The sequence below is a fragment of the Adelges cooleyi genome, unplaced genomic scaffold, assembly GCF_023614345.1.
Source record: "Adelges cooleyi isolate 19-005CV unplaced genomic scaffold, UGA_ACOO_1.1 ACOO_flye_CR_arks_rails_tigmint_CR_PRNA_167, whole genome shotgun sequence".
Lineage (NCBI taxonomy): Eukaryota > Metazoa > Arthropoda > Insecta > Hemiptera > Adelgidae > Adelges > Adelges cooleyi.
In genome coordinates, this window is record NW_026095824.1 from 304,490 (window position 1) to 318,684 (window position 14,195).

At 32.5% G+C, this 14,195-nt stretch overlaps 2 protein-coding genes across 3 annotated transcripts; both read right to left on the bottom strand.

Annotated features, from left to right (window-relative positions):
* Positions 1–99: 99 nt before the first annotated feature.
* LOC126832968 (xanthine dehydrogenase) lies at positions 100–8,203 on the bottom strand. 2 transcript variants are annotated; one of them, XM_050564046.1, is made up of 25 exons: positions 8,008–8,203; positions 7,351–7,408; positions 7,142–7,238; positions 6,696–6,934; positions 6,429–6,643; positions 6,200–6,341; positions 5,939–6,106; positions 5,729–5,805; positions 5,433–5,526; positions 5,232–5,344; positions 4,859–5,151; positions 4,606–4,742; positions 4,318–4,541; positions 4,138–4,257; positions 3,845–4,069; positions 3,634–3,767; positions 3,392–3,566; positions 2,989–3,326; positions 2,609–2,921; positions 2,419–2,561; positions 2,233–2,347; positions 1,370–1,624; positions 1,136–1,303; positions 514–1,049; positions 100–187 (listed from the first exon to the last, which is right to left on the bottom strand). In XM_050564046.1, the coding sequence occupies exons 1-24, from the start codon at positions 8,053–8,055 to the stop codon at positions 993–995; spliced, it is 3,948 nt and encodes a 1,315-aa protein (XP_050420003.1). In that variant the 5' UTR covers positions 8,056–8,203; the 3' UTR covers positions 100–187; positions 514–992. The 2 variants fall into 2 exon arrangements, with proteins under 2 accessions (XP_050420003.1, XP_050420001.1); XM_050564044.1 differs by lacking the exon at positions 100–187 and having other exon boundaries at positions 500–1,049; positions 4,606–4,802; positions 8,008–8,202.
* A 255-nt stretch (positions 8,204–8,458) lies between these two features.
* On the bottom strand, positions 8,459–13,473 carry LOC126832970 (neurogenic locus protein delta-like). The gene is made up of 9 exons (XM_050564048.1): positions 13,309–13,473; positions 10,684–10,861; positions 10,459–10,578; positions 10,289–10,349; positions 10,073–10,203; positions 9,919–9,979; positions 9,679–9,809; positions 9,465–9,604; positions 8,459–8,824 (listed from the first exon to the last, which is right to left on the bottom strand). Exons 1-9 carry the CDS (start codon positions 13,408–13,410, stop codon positions 8,618–8,620), a joined length of 1,131 nt encoding a protein of 376 aa, XP_050420005.1. The 5' UTR covers positions 13,411–13,473; the 3' UTR covers positions 8,459–8,617.
* Between the last annotated feature and the right edge of the window lie 722 nt (positions 13,474–14,195).

A 14,195-nucleotide genomic window follows, 5' to 3' on the forward strand; every position in this document is an offset into this window, starting at 1 on the left:
TCCACCTCCGAGGCTGTTATCGTTTGTCACCACTCACCATTTGATGAAATGCTTGTAAGCGTTTTTTGTTGAAATAAAATGCAATTGTAATACATAGCTGTAATTGAAATATTTTCTAAAACCACTCTCTGCAGTTTCGTGAATTTAACTAGGATTTATGAAATTTACAGTGACCTATTAGTCGGTCCTACAAATTGGAAAAAAAGACGTTTAACGTGACATTTTGACATGAACACTTTCTCTGATGGAGCGAATTATCGTGAGATCACTTTTTGATAGGCATCCGAAGTTCGAGACTAATGGCTTTCTTTTTTTTAAGGATTTCTGACGCTGAATTAACTAAGTTAGTATAGATATTCACAATAAAATTATATGATTATATAACTTCAAAGAATAAGGTATTATAAAATAACGTAGTTTATTAATTTTTATATTTTAAATGTAATCAGTAATACTATGACATTATTGCACACACACAAATATTATATTATCGCTATGATGATTTTTTTTTACCTGTTAAAATTTAACTACTGATAGCAAGGAATACCTAATGTAATTCCTCAGACTAAGACAATCGAAGAATTTTTACATTTAGGTATCATATGCATAGATCAAAATAAAACGAGATATGGATTCAATAATTTTCTTATTGAATGCAACTATTTTTTTAAGTTGTGTTTTAAAAATTATCTTTTTGGCCATCGAATATCGCAATAGAAAATAATTTAAATTTATAAATTTATAGCCTAAAGATATATTTATTGTACAAGGTGAATATAAGTTGTTTTTACACAGTACACAGTATACTGTATATAAGGTGGCACGTGGTAGTTTGACAATTTTACATAGAAACTATATAAACAATTTTTAAAAAGCAATTAGCAAACCACCGTTTACATCATATATTATGTATAATTATATAGTGAAAGTACTATTTGCAGATGCATTCTTTAAATACACTATGTGTAATTTGCCGTACAAATATCAGTTATTTAAACGACTGTATTCCATGGGCAGTCGATATTCTCAACGTTGTCGGTTAACTGCAGCTACAATAAAAATACATAATACTCCATTTAGGTACCTTAATTAACTATAGTATACTGTATAGTAATTATTTAAGCGCGAGACGTACTTTGTTAGTGATGTGGTCTTGGCACGCCATTCGTATCTTTTCTACAGTCGCCGGTGGGTCTAGTCTAAAGTATCCTGTGATGCCGGCGTCTTTCCTGGCCTCATATACAGCGTTTTTTATAGCGAAATATACCGAAGCCGATAAAAACAAGGGGGGTTCACCAATAGCCTAAACATAGTTTAATAAATAATGTATAGTATAGAAAATTAGTTTTTTTTTATTAATATTTCTTACTTTTGACGAATAGACGGCTCTAGGGTTATCAGAACCTTTTAATAACGACACAGTGAACTCTACTGGTATGTCTGCAAATCCTGGTATTTTGTATGTACCGGGACCTCGGGTGTACAACATTCCTTTAGGGCTGTACACGAGTTCTTCTAACGTAAACAACCCATATCCTTGCATGAAAGCACCTTCGATCTGCCCCACATCGATGGCTGGATTTAAGCTCTGTCCAACGTCCATCACTATGTCCGTGCTTAAAACCTACCACAGAAAAGAAATTTCGTCACTACAAAAATATCCGCAGAATGTATAGAAAACCGTGAACCGTAGTTTAACTAAAGAGGAGTAATTTATCTAATTATTTTGAGAAAGATATTTTTTAAATTTCTCATTTTTAAATTAATCATAAATCATAAATATAATGTTTTATACAAGTATAATATATTTAAAAACTATAATTGACCTCTTAAACCGGTCACTTTTTACATAGTAAACAAATACATAGCGTTAGTTGGTCGGTAATAAAAATCCCAGTAAAACATATTAAGACTTCTGTAACGACAGGTTTTAAACGACATGCATGTATGTGTATTGTTGATTTTAATTAAATTATAAGGACGCGTGATGCACGAGGTGTCATGTAGTAGCTATATCTTAGATGGACGAGATTTTTTTTTATAAAAAAAAAAATACCAAAACATTATAAATTTTTATAAACACGTTTTGTTTGGCGCTATTTGACTGTAGAGCCGAGGCGCATCGGGAAAGCTTCCGGTATTCCGGTGAGCCAGCACGGACCTAAATCAGCTTATTATAAATACTTCCACAAAATAAAATCCAATAACATTTTTCTATTTCATATAACTTACTTCATGATCCCCCGTCAAGCAGTCTATTTCCACACAGGAAACGACAGCTCCGTTAGTAAAATACATGTAATGGTTTACAGTTCCTTGCTCAGTTGTAGATCCTACAACGTTGTTCCTAAATAATACGGATATTGACTTTAAAAAAAACTGAAAATGTTACAAAGTCTTTTATAGTCAAACACTCACGCGTAGAATCCCTGAGCCCAAAGGCTGATCTTATCGAAATAAGCGGAATTCACCCATTCCTTCCACGAACCATTCGGGTTTTGCTTCTTATACGGTTCTAGTCTTTTATTGAGAACTTCACAGGCGTTCTGAAAAATATCATCCTTTATAATCAAAGATAAAGGCACGTGACTTTTCGTAATACACTTACCAGTACAGCCATGCCGTTCAAATCAGAACTAAAACTGCCGGCGGTTGGTGACATATTGGCCACCTTGTCCGTACTTGTTTCTTTAATGTGTATCATGCCCGGCGGAATACCCAATCCTCTGCTGGCTACTTGTATCATTTTCGTATGAAGTCCTTGGCCCATTTCTACTCCACCGTGGGCTAACAACACCGACCCGTCCAAATAGACATGCAACAATACACCAGCTTGGTTGAGAAACTTGGAATGACCAGCATACGCTATGCCATACATTGTTGGTATGGCGGATATGCCTCTCTTTTTCCATCTATTTTTTCTAAAAAATATATTCGTGAATTTGTTATAAAATTAAATCAGTAAGACCAATTATTTTGAGTAGCAACTTGTTAAATCGCTCGATTTCGTTTAATTTTGACTCGTATTTTGATCTTTTTATCACTTCTTCCCAACAATGCTTGACTGTGAAGCTCGGTACCATTTGATTGTAATGAGTTATCTGACCGTCCTGAAAAAAGTTTAGTTCTCGCACTGCAATTGGATTAATTTCGAACTCTTTGGTAATTCTTTCAACAATAGCTTCCGCGAAATACATCCCTTGGGGCGCTCCAAACCCTCTGAAAGCAGTGTTGGATGGTAAGTTTGTAGCACAAGCGTACCCGGATACTTTTAGGTTTGGAACGTAGTAGACGTTGGCAATGTGGGCTACACATCTCTCCATCGTCTGAAAAATAAGACCAAATTCAATGATAGATTTAATATAGAAAACACAATTAATCAAATTATTACTTCTGCAGACAAATCCAATGAATATCCTGCGTTGTTATAAGCGGTGACATCTAGAGCAAGAATTTTACCGTCTCCGTTAAATCCCACATTATACTGACATAAAAACGGATGTCGACCGCCAGTGATTAACATGTCTTCGTGTCTGTCAAGCATGCATCGGATAGGTTTTCCCGTCCTGTTAGGATTATAAAATACTTATCAAATTACGGGTTTTATCAATATAATTAAAATCCACAATTCACTTGATAGCAGCAACAGCACATGGAGCAGTAGTAATAAACGCCCTAGTTTCTTTACCGCCGAATCCTCCACCAATGCGCTTTGTTTTGCACACTACACGGTTAGCCGGAATATTTAAACAATGAGCGACGATTCCCTGTACGAACAATATAATATTATATGTATCATTGTTGTAAATTCCTGTTAATAGATTGCACTTGAAGATTTGCACACCTGAAGCTCACTGAGTGATTGTGTCGAGCTTATCACTTCGATTTCATTATGTTCACTCGAAGGTATGACCATACAGCTTTGAGTTTCTAAGTAAAAATGTTCTTGGCCGCCCATCCTTAAGGTACCTTTCAGAGAATGTTTTGACTCTTTGAACCCTTGTTCCACTGAACCTTTTTCCCAATACGAACATCGGCCGTTATGAAAACGTTGCTCTTCAATAGCTTCCTAACGACAATTATTGTTTTTATTGTCCTTTTTATTTTACGATACTCTGATCATTCTACACCACATACCTCGATAGTAACAATTGGTCTTAGCTCTTCATACTCCACTCGAATTAAATGTACTGCTTCTTGTGCTACAAGCTGATCCACAGCCACCACCGCACAAATTATTTGTCCAAAATAGAATACCTAATGTGATTTTCAAATGTTAATTTGCTAAGTCCTAAAGTCTTCTAAAACTTGATTAACCTTTTCTCGGGCGAATACGTAGTCGTCTTTTAACGGCGTCACGCCTACCATGTTACGGTCCCCCGGTAAGTCTTTTTCGTCTACTATAGTTATAACTCCAGGATGGGATAAAGCCTTGCTGTAATCTATGGTGGTAATTTTAGCATGCGAATGTGTTGATGTCTTAACCGCCAAAAAAAGTTCGCCGGTCAAGTGCGGTAGGTCGTCACAGTAAATCGCTTCCCCTGCAAGTCATTTTCGAGACTTATTCAAAAGGAATATTGTTTTATTAGATAAAAGATTACATACCAGTTGTTTGCTGTTTTGCTGACGCGTGTACGAATGGCCTACCCACCGGATCATCAAGACTTTGTGAATGTGGAGTTATTTGAAAGTATTGAGCATATTTTGGTACTCTCGAATCATGTAAGTTGTCCACCGCATATCTACACGAGTGTTTTATTTTCAACTGATCGTTAACGTGTCGATAAAACTTAAAAAACAGACTAAAAAACTATAAATGTATTTTTATTGTTCAATGTTTAATGATAAGGCTATTAACCTTAAAGCTAAAGTTTTTCGGTACAGCACCATACCACCCGGTGCATTGGGAGCTAGTGGTAAGTCTTGGAGTAACTTTAGATACACCTCGTTCAATATATTTTCTGACCATTGGTTACCAATCAAAAATGATTTAGATTTATTTGCAAAAATTGCAGTGGCCGACATGCCACCGTAAACGATTTCCACATCTCTTACCACATTCTCTGAAATTTCTATATAAAAAGCGGCGTTAACCAAAGCTATGTCGTCTTCTTTTCTTCTCGACTGTTTAAAAGCTTTGAAAAATGTCTTCTGGAATCAGATTTGTATACAATACATTTCATTTTATTTTGCAATAAATGACGTGAAGATGTTTCATAATATTTTCTTACTTTTGTAGTGAACGGAATGAACAAATCTATGACTACTTCATCCGCGAGAATGCTATTTGTCCGATAGCCAGTGAAAAACAAACTATCCATGGTCAAAAGTCGTTGACGATTTCCTTTAAAATAATATAAGTACTACATTTAATAAAAAAAAAATTGTTGAACATCATAACAGTGTATTTGTATGTTGATTTTGCATCTTACGAAGACTTTCAACTTTCAATTGACAACGAGCGGCTAGAAGTATAGGGTTCAAATCGGATATAGGACTTCCAGTTACAATATTCCCTGCAATACACTGAAACATTTGAATTTATTTAGTGTAGTTTGTTACAGTGCCTACCGAAACTAGAATAAAAGAAGTATTTCAACAGTCAAAAACTCTTAAATATTAATTAAAGCGAAGAAGACACCATGCTATAATTTTAATTTAAAATTAAAATAAGTTATTTAATAACTGTATAGTGGTAAATACTGAATAGTGACACAAGCATACTTACTCCCACATTTCGAATTTGTTTACTAGCAAACCAAGGTATGATATCCAGTAGAGCTTTTACTACTTGAATTTTGTAATCTAAAATCATTTTTTATCACAGTAAATACACTATATTTAATTGATATCAACTATATTCGTATCGTCTTGCGATGTCGAGAAAATATTAGATGCGATATATAATTAGTCTGATTTATTATCAAATTATTATTACCCGGCATGTTCATAGCCAAATATGATAGTTCAGTTTCGAATTTTTGAATTGTTACAGCTGCTCCTACTGTAAGTCCTTTTTCTGAAACTTGTATGACATTTAACTCTGGTATTTTAGTCGGCTGTATCATCACGGGATACTGACAGTTTTTGAACTTTACTTCAACTCCTAATGATTATTTAAATTAAATGTTATAGAATCATACTCTATTTTTATTTTATAAAATCAATTTTTTTCATAATTATTTGTTTCTTTCCTTACCCACTTCTGTGTTTCCAACAATAAGCCGGCATTTTGGAAACTTATTTTTGAGTTCCAATAGTTCAAGGAGCGTAGTTGGCCTGTACCACGTTATTTTGTTTCCTCTAAATATCAGATACTCTTCGTCATATCTTTTGTTTATCTGTTTTAAAAAACAAAAATAATTTGTATAAATTATACTTTTATTCTAAAATTATAATATTATTATTTTAACAATAACATTACTTACAATGAGTTCCGGTGGAAATATTGGTTCTTGAGTCGGGTCGTATGGCGAAAATTCGGAGGCGTCAAATGTGTCAGTGGGATGATCTTCAAATATTTTCGTCTTTTTGCAACAAAGCTCGCCCATAGCACATCTGTTACTGATAATGTAATCCTCACTCATTAATGTTCTTAATCCTTGCAAAATTGGTCTATAGCCCGTGCACCTACACAGATTCCCTGCTTAAACTGTTAATACCACAATCATGGCAAAAGACTGACAAAATCTCACCCTGTAACGCGTACTCTAGATCTTTATCATTAGGTGGTCTGTCTAAAGCCCTTAGCATGGCGTAGATCGACATCACAATACCGGGTGTACAAAAACCGCACTGCGATCCGTGACTAGCCGCCATTCGTTCTTGTACAGGATGCAATTTGGTCTTAGTGCTGCCTATACCTTCAACGGTAATTACAGCACAACCGTGTATACTGACAACTGGACATAAACAAGCATTGACGGCTAAATGTCTAAAACGCTTTCGAGTTAAGAATATCGGTTGTTAATCCAACTGAATAACAGTTTTTTTTCTAAAAATCATTATGCTTCGTAGCTAAAATTGTTGTAGAACATTACATTATCTGGTTTAATAAGCTGTTCTAATAGTAAATGAAAAAATGTATTAACTGACATTTTGGATTTTTTATTTCACAGCTATGATTTTAAATAAAGGATACAAGGGTTGGTTGTTCATCCTATCGTATTTGGATATCACTACTGTACACGCTCCACATCCTCCTTCGGCACATCCCAATTTAGTTCCCATTAAACTCACTGTGCAATAATGATTAAGTCAAGGAAATTTTTCAATTAAACTATTACTTTTATGGTCATTACAAAATTCGCAATAAATAAGTATAAACAGTAATAACATAGAAAAGGATACATTTATTTCTCAAATAATATAATAGTGTCCATTGCGGATCTGCTTTTGATTCGACAACCTATTTGTAAGTATAAATTAAAAAGAAAATTCATTACAAATAAACGAACGCTAATGATCATTAGTTAGAATACTTCTGTGACAAACATTTTATACTTAAATATAGGACACCAAAAATGTGGTGTCCTAACTCTAAAAAGCATATTTTCACAATTAGAAGAATAACACTTTCTACTATATTAATATTTGATAATAATATAAATATTTACTTATTTTGTTCTAAATTCTGATACAAAAAATTATATTTAACCCCGGCAAATAATTTATTTCATAATCAGTAAAAAATGAATGGGGCGAACCTAGCCTGTATATAACGATTGAAAAAGTATTTTATTTTTAGTTATCTAAGATTTTGTATAACTCATATTTTTCAAAATTCAACTACATGAACTGTTAAAAAAACGTGTTTTTACTTTATTAAATAACTTGTTCAAAGACATTGACAGCCTATGTTAACTTATTATAAGCTCGAGTGCTCTTCTGGTAAAGAATACCACTAGTTTGAACTGTTGAAGTAAATTAATATATTATAACTATTATCTTATGATGAGATGACTTCATTATTAATTATAGAGCTTAATGGATGTTAATTGTACTCACCTTTTTACCGTTGACAAAAAACACTAAAATCGATGTTGATTTTTCCATAATATTTTTTAGCTTAACGTGTGAATGTGTTGGTAAAAACGTTTATAGTATTATAATTGAATATAAAAGTTTGTTTTAAAGTATTCCTTAGGTGTTTTAATATTATATCAAACTTATATTATTTTTTTTTAAATCGTATAACTTCTATAATAAACAACAAGAAGTTGATTTTCCACGAGAACACAATTTTATACTGAAGAACAACTTTTTATCTAAAAATTTAACGAGACATGTTCGTTTTATGAATTATATAGCTTCCAGAAGCCTTAGTAGTTTTTGTGTAATGAATATAGATCAGGTATCAAGTATATATTATAACGACTCTCTGTTTTTTCTAGTGTTTCCAATATAACTTTTTTTATACAGGATACTACATGTTTTCAATTCTCAAATTGATTAGAAGTTTGAAGTTATATTATAATATATTAATAAATAATAACCAAATTTGATGAGTATAAACATATTTACTTAAGTTGTTTTTAATTTACACGATAATTAGTGTATCAGTACAATAAATAAATAAATAAATAAATAACTTAAATGACTTTCTATTAAACTTAAATTAAATTGTTTCGTTTAAAGCCTCGTTTTCGTTGATTGCTGGAGATATAGTAGAGCTTGAATTCGTAGGGCTGTTTTCCTCTTCGTACTCATCTTCGCCTTCTAATAACAATGGCTGCTCCTCAGATGTAGATGTCAAGGGTGATGCTGTAGTGGATTTGAGTAATGTGAGACTAGGTTTGGGTGGCATTAAGCCTACGATTTCCACCTAAATAAAACAACGCGTAAATATAATGTAAAAAGTAATAACTCCATGCAATATTCTAAACTGCTATTCATGTACCTTGGGGTCTAAAAAACAAACTAAGTTGTTTTACTAAATATTATTTTGGCCTTGTTTTGGACCAAGTTACAAATTTAGTCGAAAATATTCTGTTAATCGATAAAAAATTGTAATATGAAAAAAAAAATGACTTAATCAATAATGTATTGTTTCCTTCTGCAGTTTTAATACACTATCATTATTTGTAGAAGCTTTGTAATCAATATGTATAGGTACTCATATGTGTGGACAGCTTATAAACAATATGTCATTCGCCTAATTTCTCAAACAATTATATTGGTATTATTAATGGTAAACTGTATAATACTTTATTATTTTATCAATAGAAGGATGTTTCAATAAAAATGTTTAGTTGTCGTTACATCCGTTTTACTAAAATTACTAATAAAAAAATTTTAATTTAAAAATCGTTATTGACCAGATTTAATTTTCAGCTGAATATTCTTATATATATAAATAAAACAAATACATTTGTAAGTTGTCATTTATCAGAAAGTTGTTGGCAATATTATTAGTTTAAAAAGGGAATTTATATAATCCTATTATTTCCTTTGATTTTAATTACCTTTTTTTTATCTACTTCACAATTACGTCCAATAAAACCGTCGGCACACAAGCATCTGTAATTTCCGTCTTCTTCGGGGAGGCTCACACATGTAGCGCCATTTTGGCACGCAACGTTATTCGTTTCGCAGTACTTAAGTTCTAGGCGAATGAATAATACAAATTAGATGCTTGTAATCGGGTAATATAAAATGCACACGTCTCTTATTTGTTACCTTGGTCGCACAATATTCCGCCCCAACCGGGCTTACAGTTACATTCCCACGGACGGTTGCAAGTGCCATGCACACAACCTGGATACGGGAAACATTGAGTGCAGTTCTTACCCCACCAGCCTACTTTGCATCTGAAACACGGGTTGTTCCACTCAGTTTGGTTCAATAACGTAAATATTAAAAGAAGTGTGCGAAAATACAAATAAAATTATAAAACAACTAGTTATCCACGTTCTATACCTGCATTCGCTGGGCTTCCGGCAGTAACCCCTTTCCCGGTGACATCCTTCGGAGCACACGGCTATATTATTAACACGAGCATACAGTTACTTACAATATATAGTTTTATAATAATATGGTCGTTCTCGGCGAGACACGATCTCTCCGTACTCACGTATCTGACACAAAATTCCTTGCCATCCCTTTTCACATTTACACTCCAGAGGCTTGTTGCACGTCCCATGTTGACATCCCGGCAACGGTTGACATTCTTTACACATATCTCCCGTCCAACCCAGGCGGCACCTTCAGAGAAAATTTTGAGCATCACGAGTTGAAAAATACACACAAAAAAAAAATTGTTTAAGTGATTCGATAGGATGCGCTTTACCTGCACTCTCCCGGCCAGTCGCAATATCCTTTGCTCGGGTGGCAGTCCTGGTGGCAGATCGCTACGGTCGCAGATACGCACAAACAAAATATGTAAATTATATTTTAGATAATTTCAAATGTACCGCCCGTAAAAAACTATTACTTTCAACAAATAAAATCATTCATTACGTTCTGAACAGAATATGCCATCCCAGCCTTCGTCGCACTTGCATTCAAAACTGTTATTGCAGTGCCCGTGTTGACATCCAGGCAGCGGTATGCACTTGTTGCACGTATCTCCGTAGTATCCTAATATCAATAAAAAATGTAACCCCATAAAATAATAATACCCATTAGCATTTGCCATTTATATTACATATTATATAATAACAGTAATTTGTTTATGGTACTCACCCAACTTGCAGCGGCACTCGTTCGGACGTTTGCAATAACCTTGGATCGGGTCGCAACCTTTCCTACATATAGGAACGTCGCAAAGATCTCCTATCCAGCCGGGTAAGCATTTCATATCTCCATTATCGTCGCATGTATAATGGCTCGATTCGTTTTGTGTGGCTGGCGCTTCGCAGGCCTAAAACGATTTTTAAAAAATACCAAAATTTAAATTTAAATAAAAAAAATAACCGCGTTCAGTGTTGAAGTAATAATGACTAAAGACAAAACACAGTTTTAGTGTAGTGGATAATAGCTTAATAATTTCAATGAAATCGTTATTAAACGCCATTATTGTTTTAAAATAACTGCTACTTATTAATTTAGAATTCCAACCAAGTTCATAAAAAGTGTATACGCCTCTTGAATATTAATATATTTGGTCCGAGAAGTGTAATCAACAAAACAAATAAAAAAAATACTAACGAGCAGCAAATGTGGTACTTACTACTTTCTATACTAATATCATGCGTGCGCCGGTTAAAGTGTTTGAATTAAAAATTCTAAAATGACTAATCCTATATTCTAAAGGGAATTTCTTTTAACGCGTACATGTATTTGATTTATGTACGCGTTAAAGAAATGAACAGAAAAATAAGCGAACAGACCAGACAACAGTGTTTTGTACCATTGAGAAAATCATAAACATACAACAAATAAAAATTATTAATCTATTAGTATATATTGCCGTTGTGAATGTATTTAAATTTTTTATTTTAATGACAAGATTAATTTAATGTAAATCATAGTTCGAAAACACATAATATATTTTGCGTATCTTGTATTTATGTCCATTAAATTAATGTCTTGTATTTTAAAAGCATAAAATCGTTTATTTTTTCTATAAATAAGACTTTCAGCTAACCGTTTTTTATTAAATAAAAAATTATCCATAAAAACACAAGTGGTTTACCTCAATAACAGTTATTATTAATATTTCTTAAGAAGTGGTAGTATAAAATATTGTTTTAACAGTTATTAAATGGATATTAAATGATCAATTATTGGTACTTTAGTGGGCGAGTGATGATAATAACATTATTATATCTGTGCTCTTTTGGCGATTCATCTCTAGCTGTAATACGAATATTCAGCTATCATAGAACGAACACATTAACAGTTTTACTGTTGAATTAAAATTATTTTTTCTGCCATTTGCGGTTCAACTCTCTAATTATAAGAAAACTTGACTATCTAGTTTGCAGTCAAGCGGCTGAATGTTGTTCCACGAAATTTGATTTATGAAGAAAGAAAAATATCTTTTTGAACACCTACAGGCTTTCCATGCGTTTTGCCGCTAATAAGCGAGTTACACTAATTCAAGTAATAACCGTTATACAAGTTCAAAACATTTGCTGGTCTCATGCGGCCGTCCGGTTTTCGTTATACACGGTAATAACTAATGACCAATTATTAAAAAATACATCCCACTGTATTACCTTTAACGGTCGCCAATTGAAATATTATTTCGAATATAATAGGTTGTTATATGTGTAGCACACAATTATATTCAATATCATTGTGACGCATTAAAATATGATAAATGGGTACAAAATAAAACAAAAAACGTCATTTGCATCGTTCAGGAAGCAGTATTATACAAATCGACACATCCTAGTCGATAGTGGGTCACTAGGCTACAGTTAACTGTTAGGAGATCGGAAAACGACGGATTCACCTGACGTGTGGTGTCGTACACCAGTTGACGTGACCGACAACAATCGTTAATAGAAAGTATCAAAAAACATATACATATAGTAGTATATTTGAGTTGTAAGTACAATGAGAAAAAAATAAAAATTTGTTTTTAATTAAATCATTTTTTTCTTTGCTATTTTTAACTTGTACTGATCAAACAAAAATGATAGTTTTGATTTGTTTAAAAATTGTAACTACTGAACCGTATTTTAAACAGTATAAATTATAATTGTTGGTTTTTGTTTAATTATAAACATTTCTTAAAACGCCTTTTACAAAAAGTATAATATTGTAAACGTGCCTACTCTAATTCCACTTAAAAGAGCAATCATGTCAAGACACAAATTACTATTTAACAAAATATATTGAGATTTTAAGTAAATTATACGAGAATAAAATTATATATTTATAAAAATCTTGCATTATTACTTATTTTGATAAAGTTAGTTATAATTTTTTCTCATCCTTAATGTGCATTTATAACTGTATCGTTAAATAATTAGACTAAAAAATAATAACAAAGCAAAAAAGCAGTTGATTATTGCTGCTCTGGATTAATGAGTTTAGATTTTGAGAGGAAGAGGTAAGGTGAAGTGAAGGGTTGAAAATGTTGTATGGAATTTTACTAATAGAATAACAACAATTATATTATTTTAATGAATTGTAAAATACAAAAACATCTATAAGCTCTCAAATAAAATAAAAAATTGTCTATTTTTATTTTATTTGTAATTTGGTTATAATTACCCCATTTGGCCCTATAATTTTATAATAAATACCAACATTTTTACACGGTGTAGAATGGGAAAATTCTGAACGTCATTAACTGTAGTGTAAAATTGTTAGCTAACATGTGCTAAAAAAATGTAATAAAAATTAATATTTTACTTGTTTTTTCCATTTCGGAATATTTTTCGATGCGGATAAAATCGTCGGTACTCCAAAAGCGCACAAGGTGAATAGTATGGCCAAGGTCTGCCTGTTGGTCATGTTGACCAATCGACGTTGCTTCAATGCTTTCACTGGGACAACACTGACACATAGCTAGACATCCGAGCCCGACCACTTCCCGTTTTCACGTTTGCTTCTGAGATTAACATAATGTAATACGAAAATAGTAAGTACTGCTCGTCCATTGGCCGACCAAGACTAGCGTCGCGTACACTCGTTTGATGACGGCAACAACGGAATCCGAGATGTAACTTTGGAGTTTGGGAGATGACAAATTTGTACCGAGGTACACGAGTATTTACAATTTAATGTCATTATGCAAAATATATATACTGTTATGTTATTGCAAAATCTTACATAACGGGTATAAGTACAGGTTCCGGAGCCTGAGAAAACATAAACTTGACATCAAATATAAAATATTTTAACGCAGCGCAATGTAATAATAATTTCAAGTTCATTGATCGGTTCATGTTCATAACCTAACTGTTGTTCCAAACGAACAAGTGTTTAAATGACATTAATTAATTAATTAATGAACAACAAAGTGTTTAAATTGTGTTAATAATTAATATTATAATTCTAAAAATATAATGTTTAAAATTCGCAAAGAGACTTTCTAATTAAGAGTTCCTTATAAAACCTTTCAAGAGTTTATTCACATACTGTTAATCATTAATAATAAATGAACAACTCATATTATTATGAGCTACACTATTAGTATAAAACGTGAACTAGTATAAATAACTATGTATAATAATTAAAATGATAATGAAGTCCACAAAAAATAACTGTCCACTTAATTAAGAATTAAGTATGAAAAT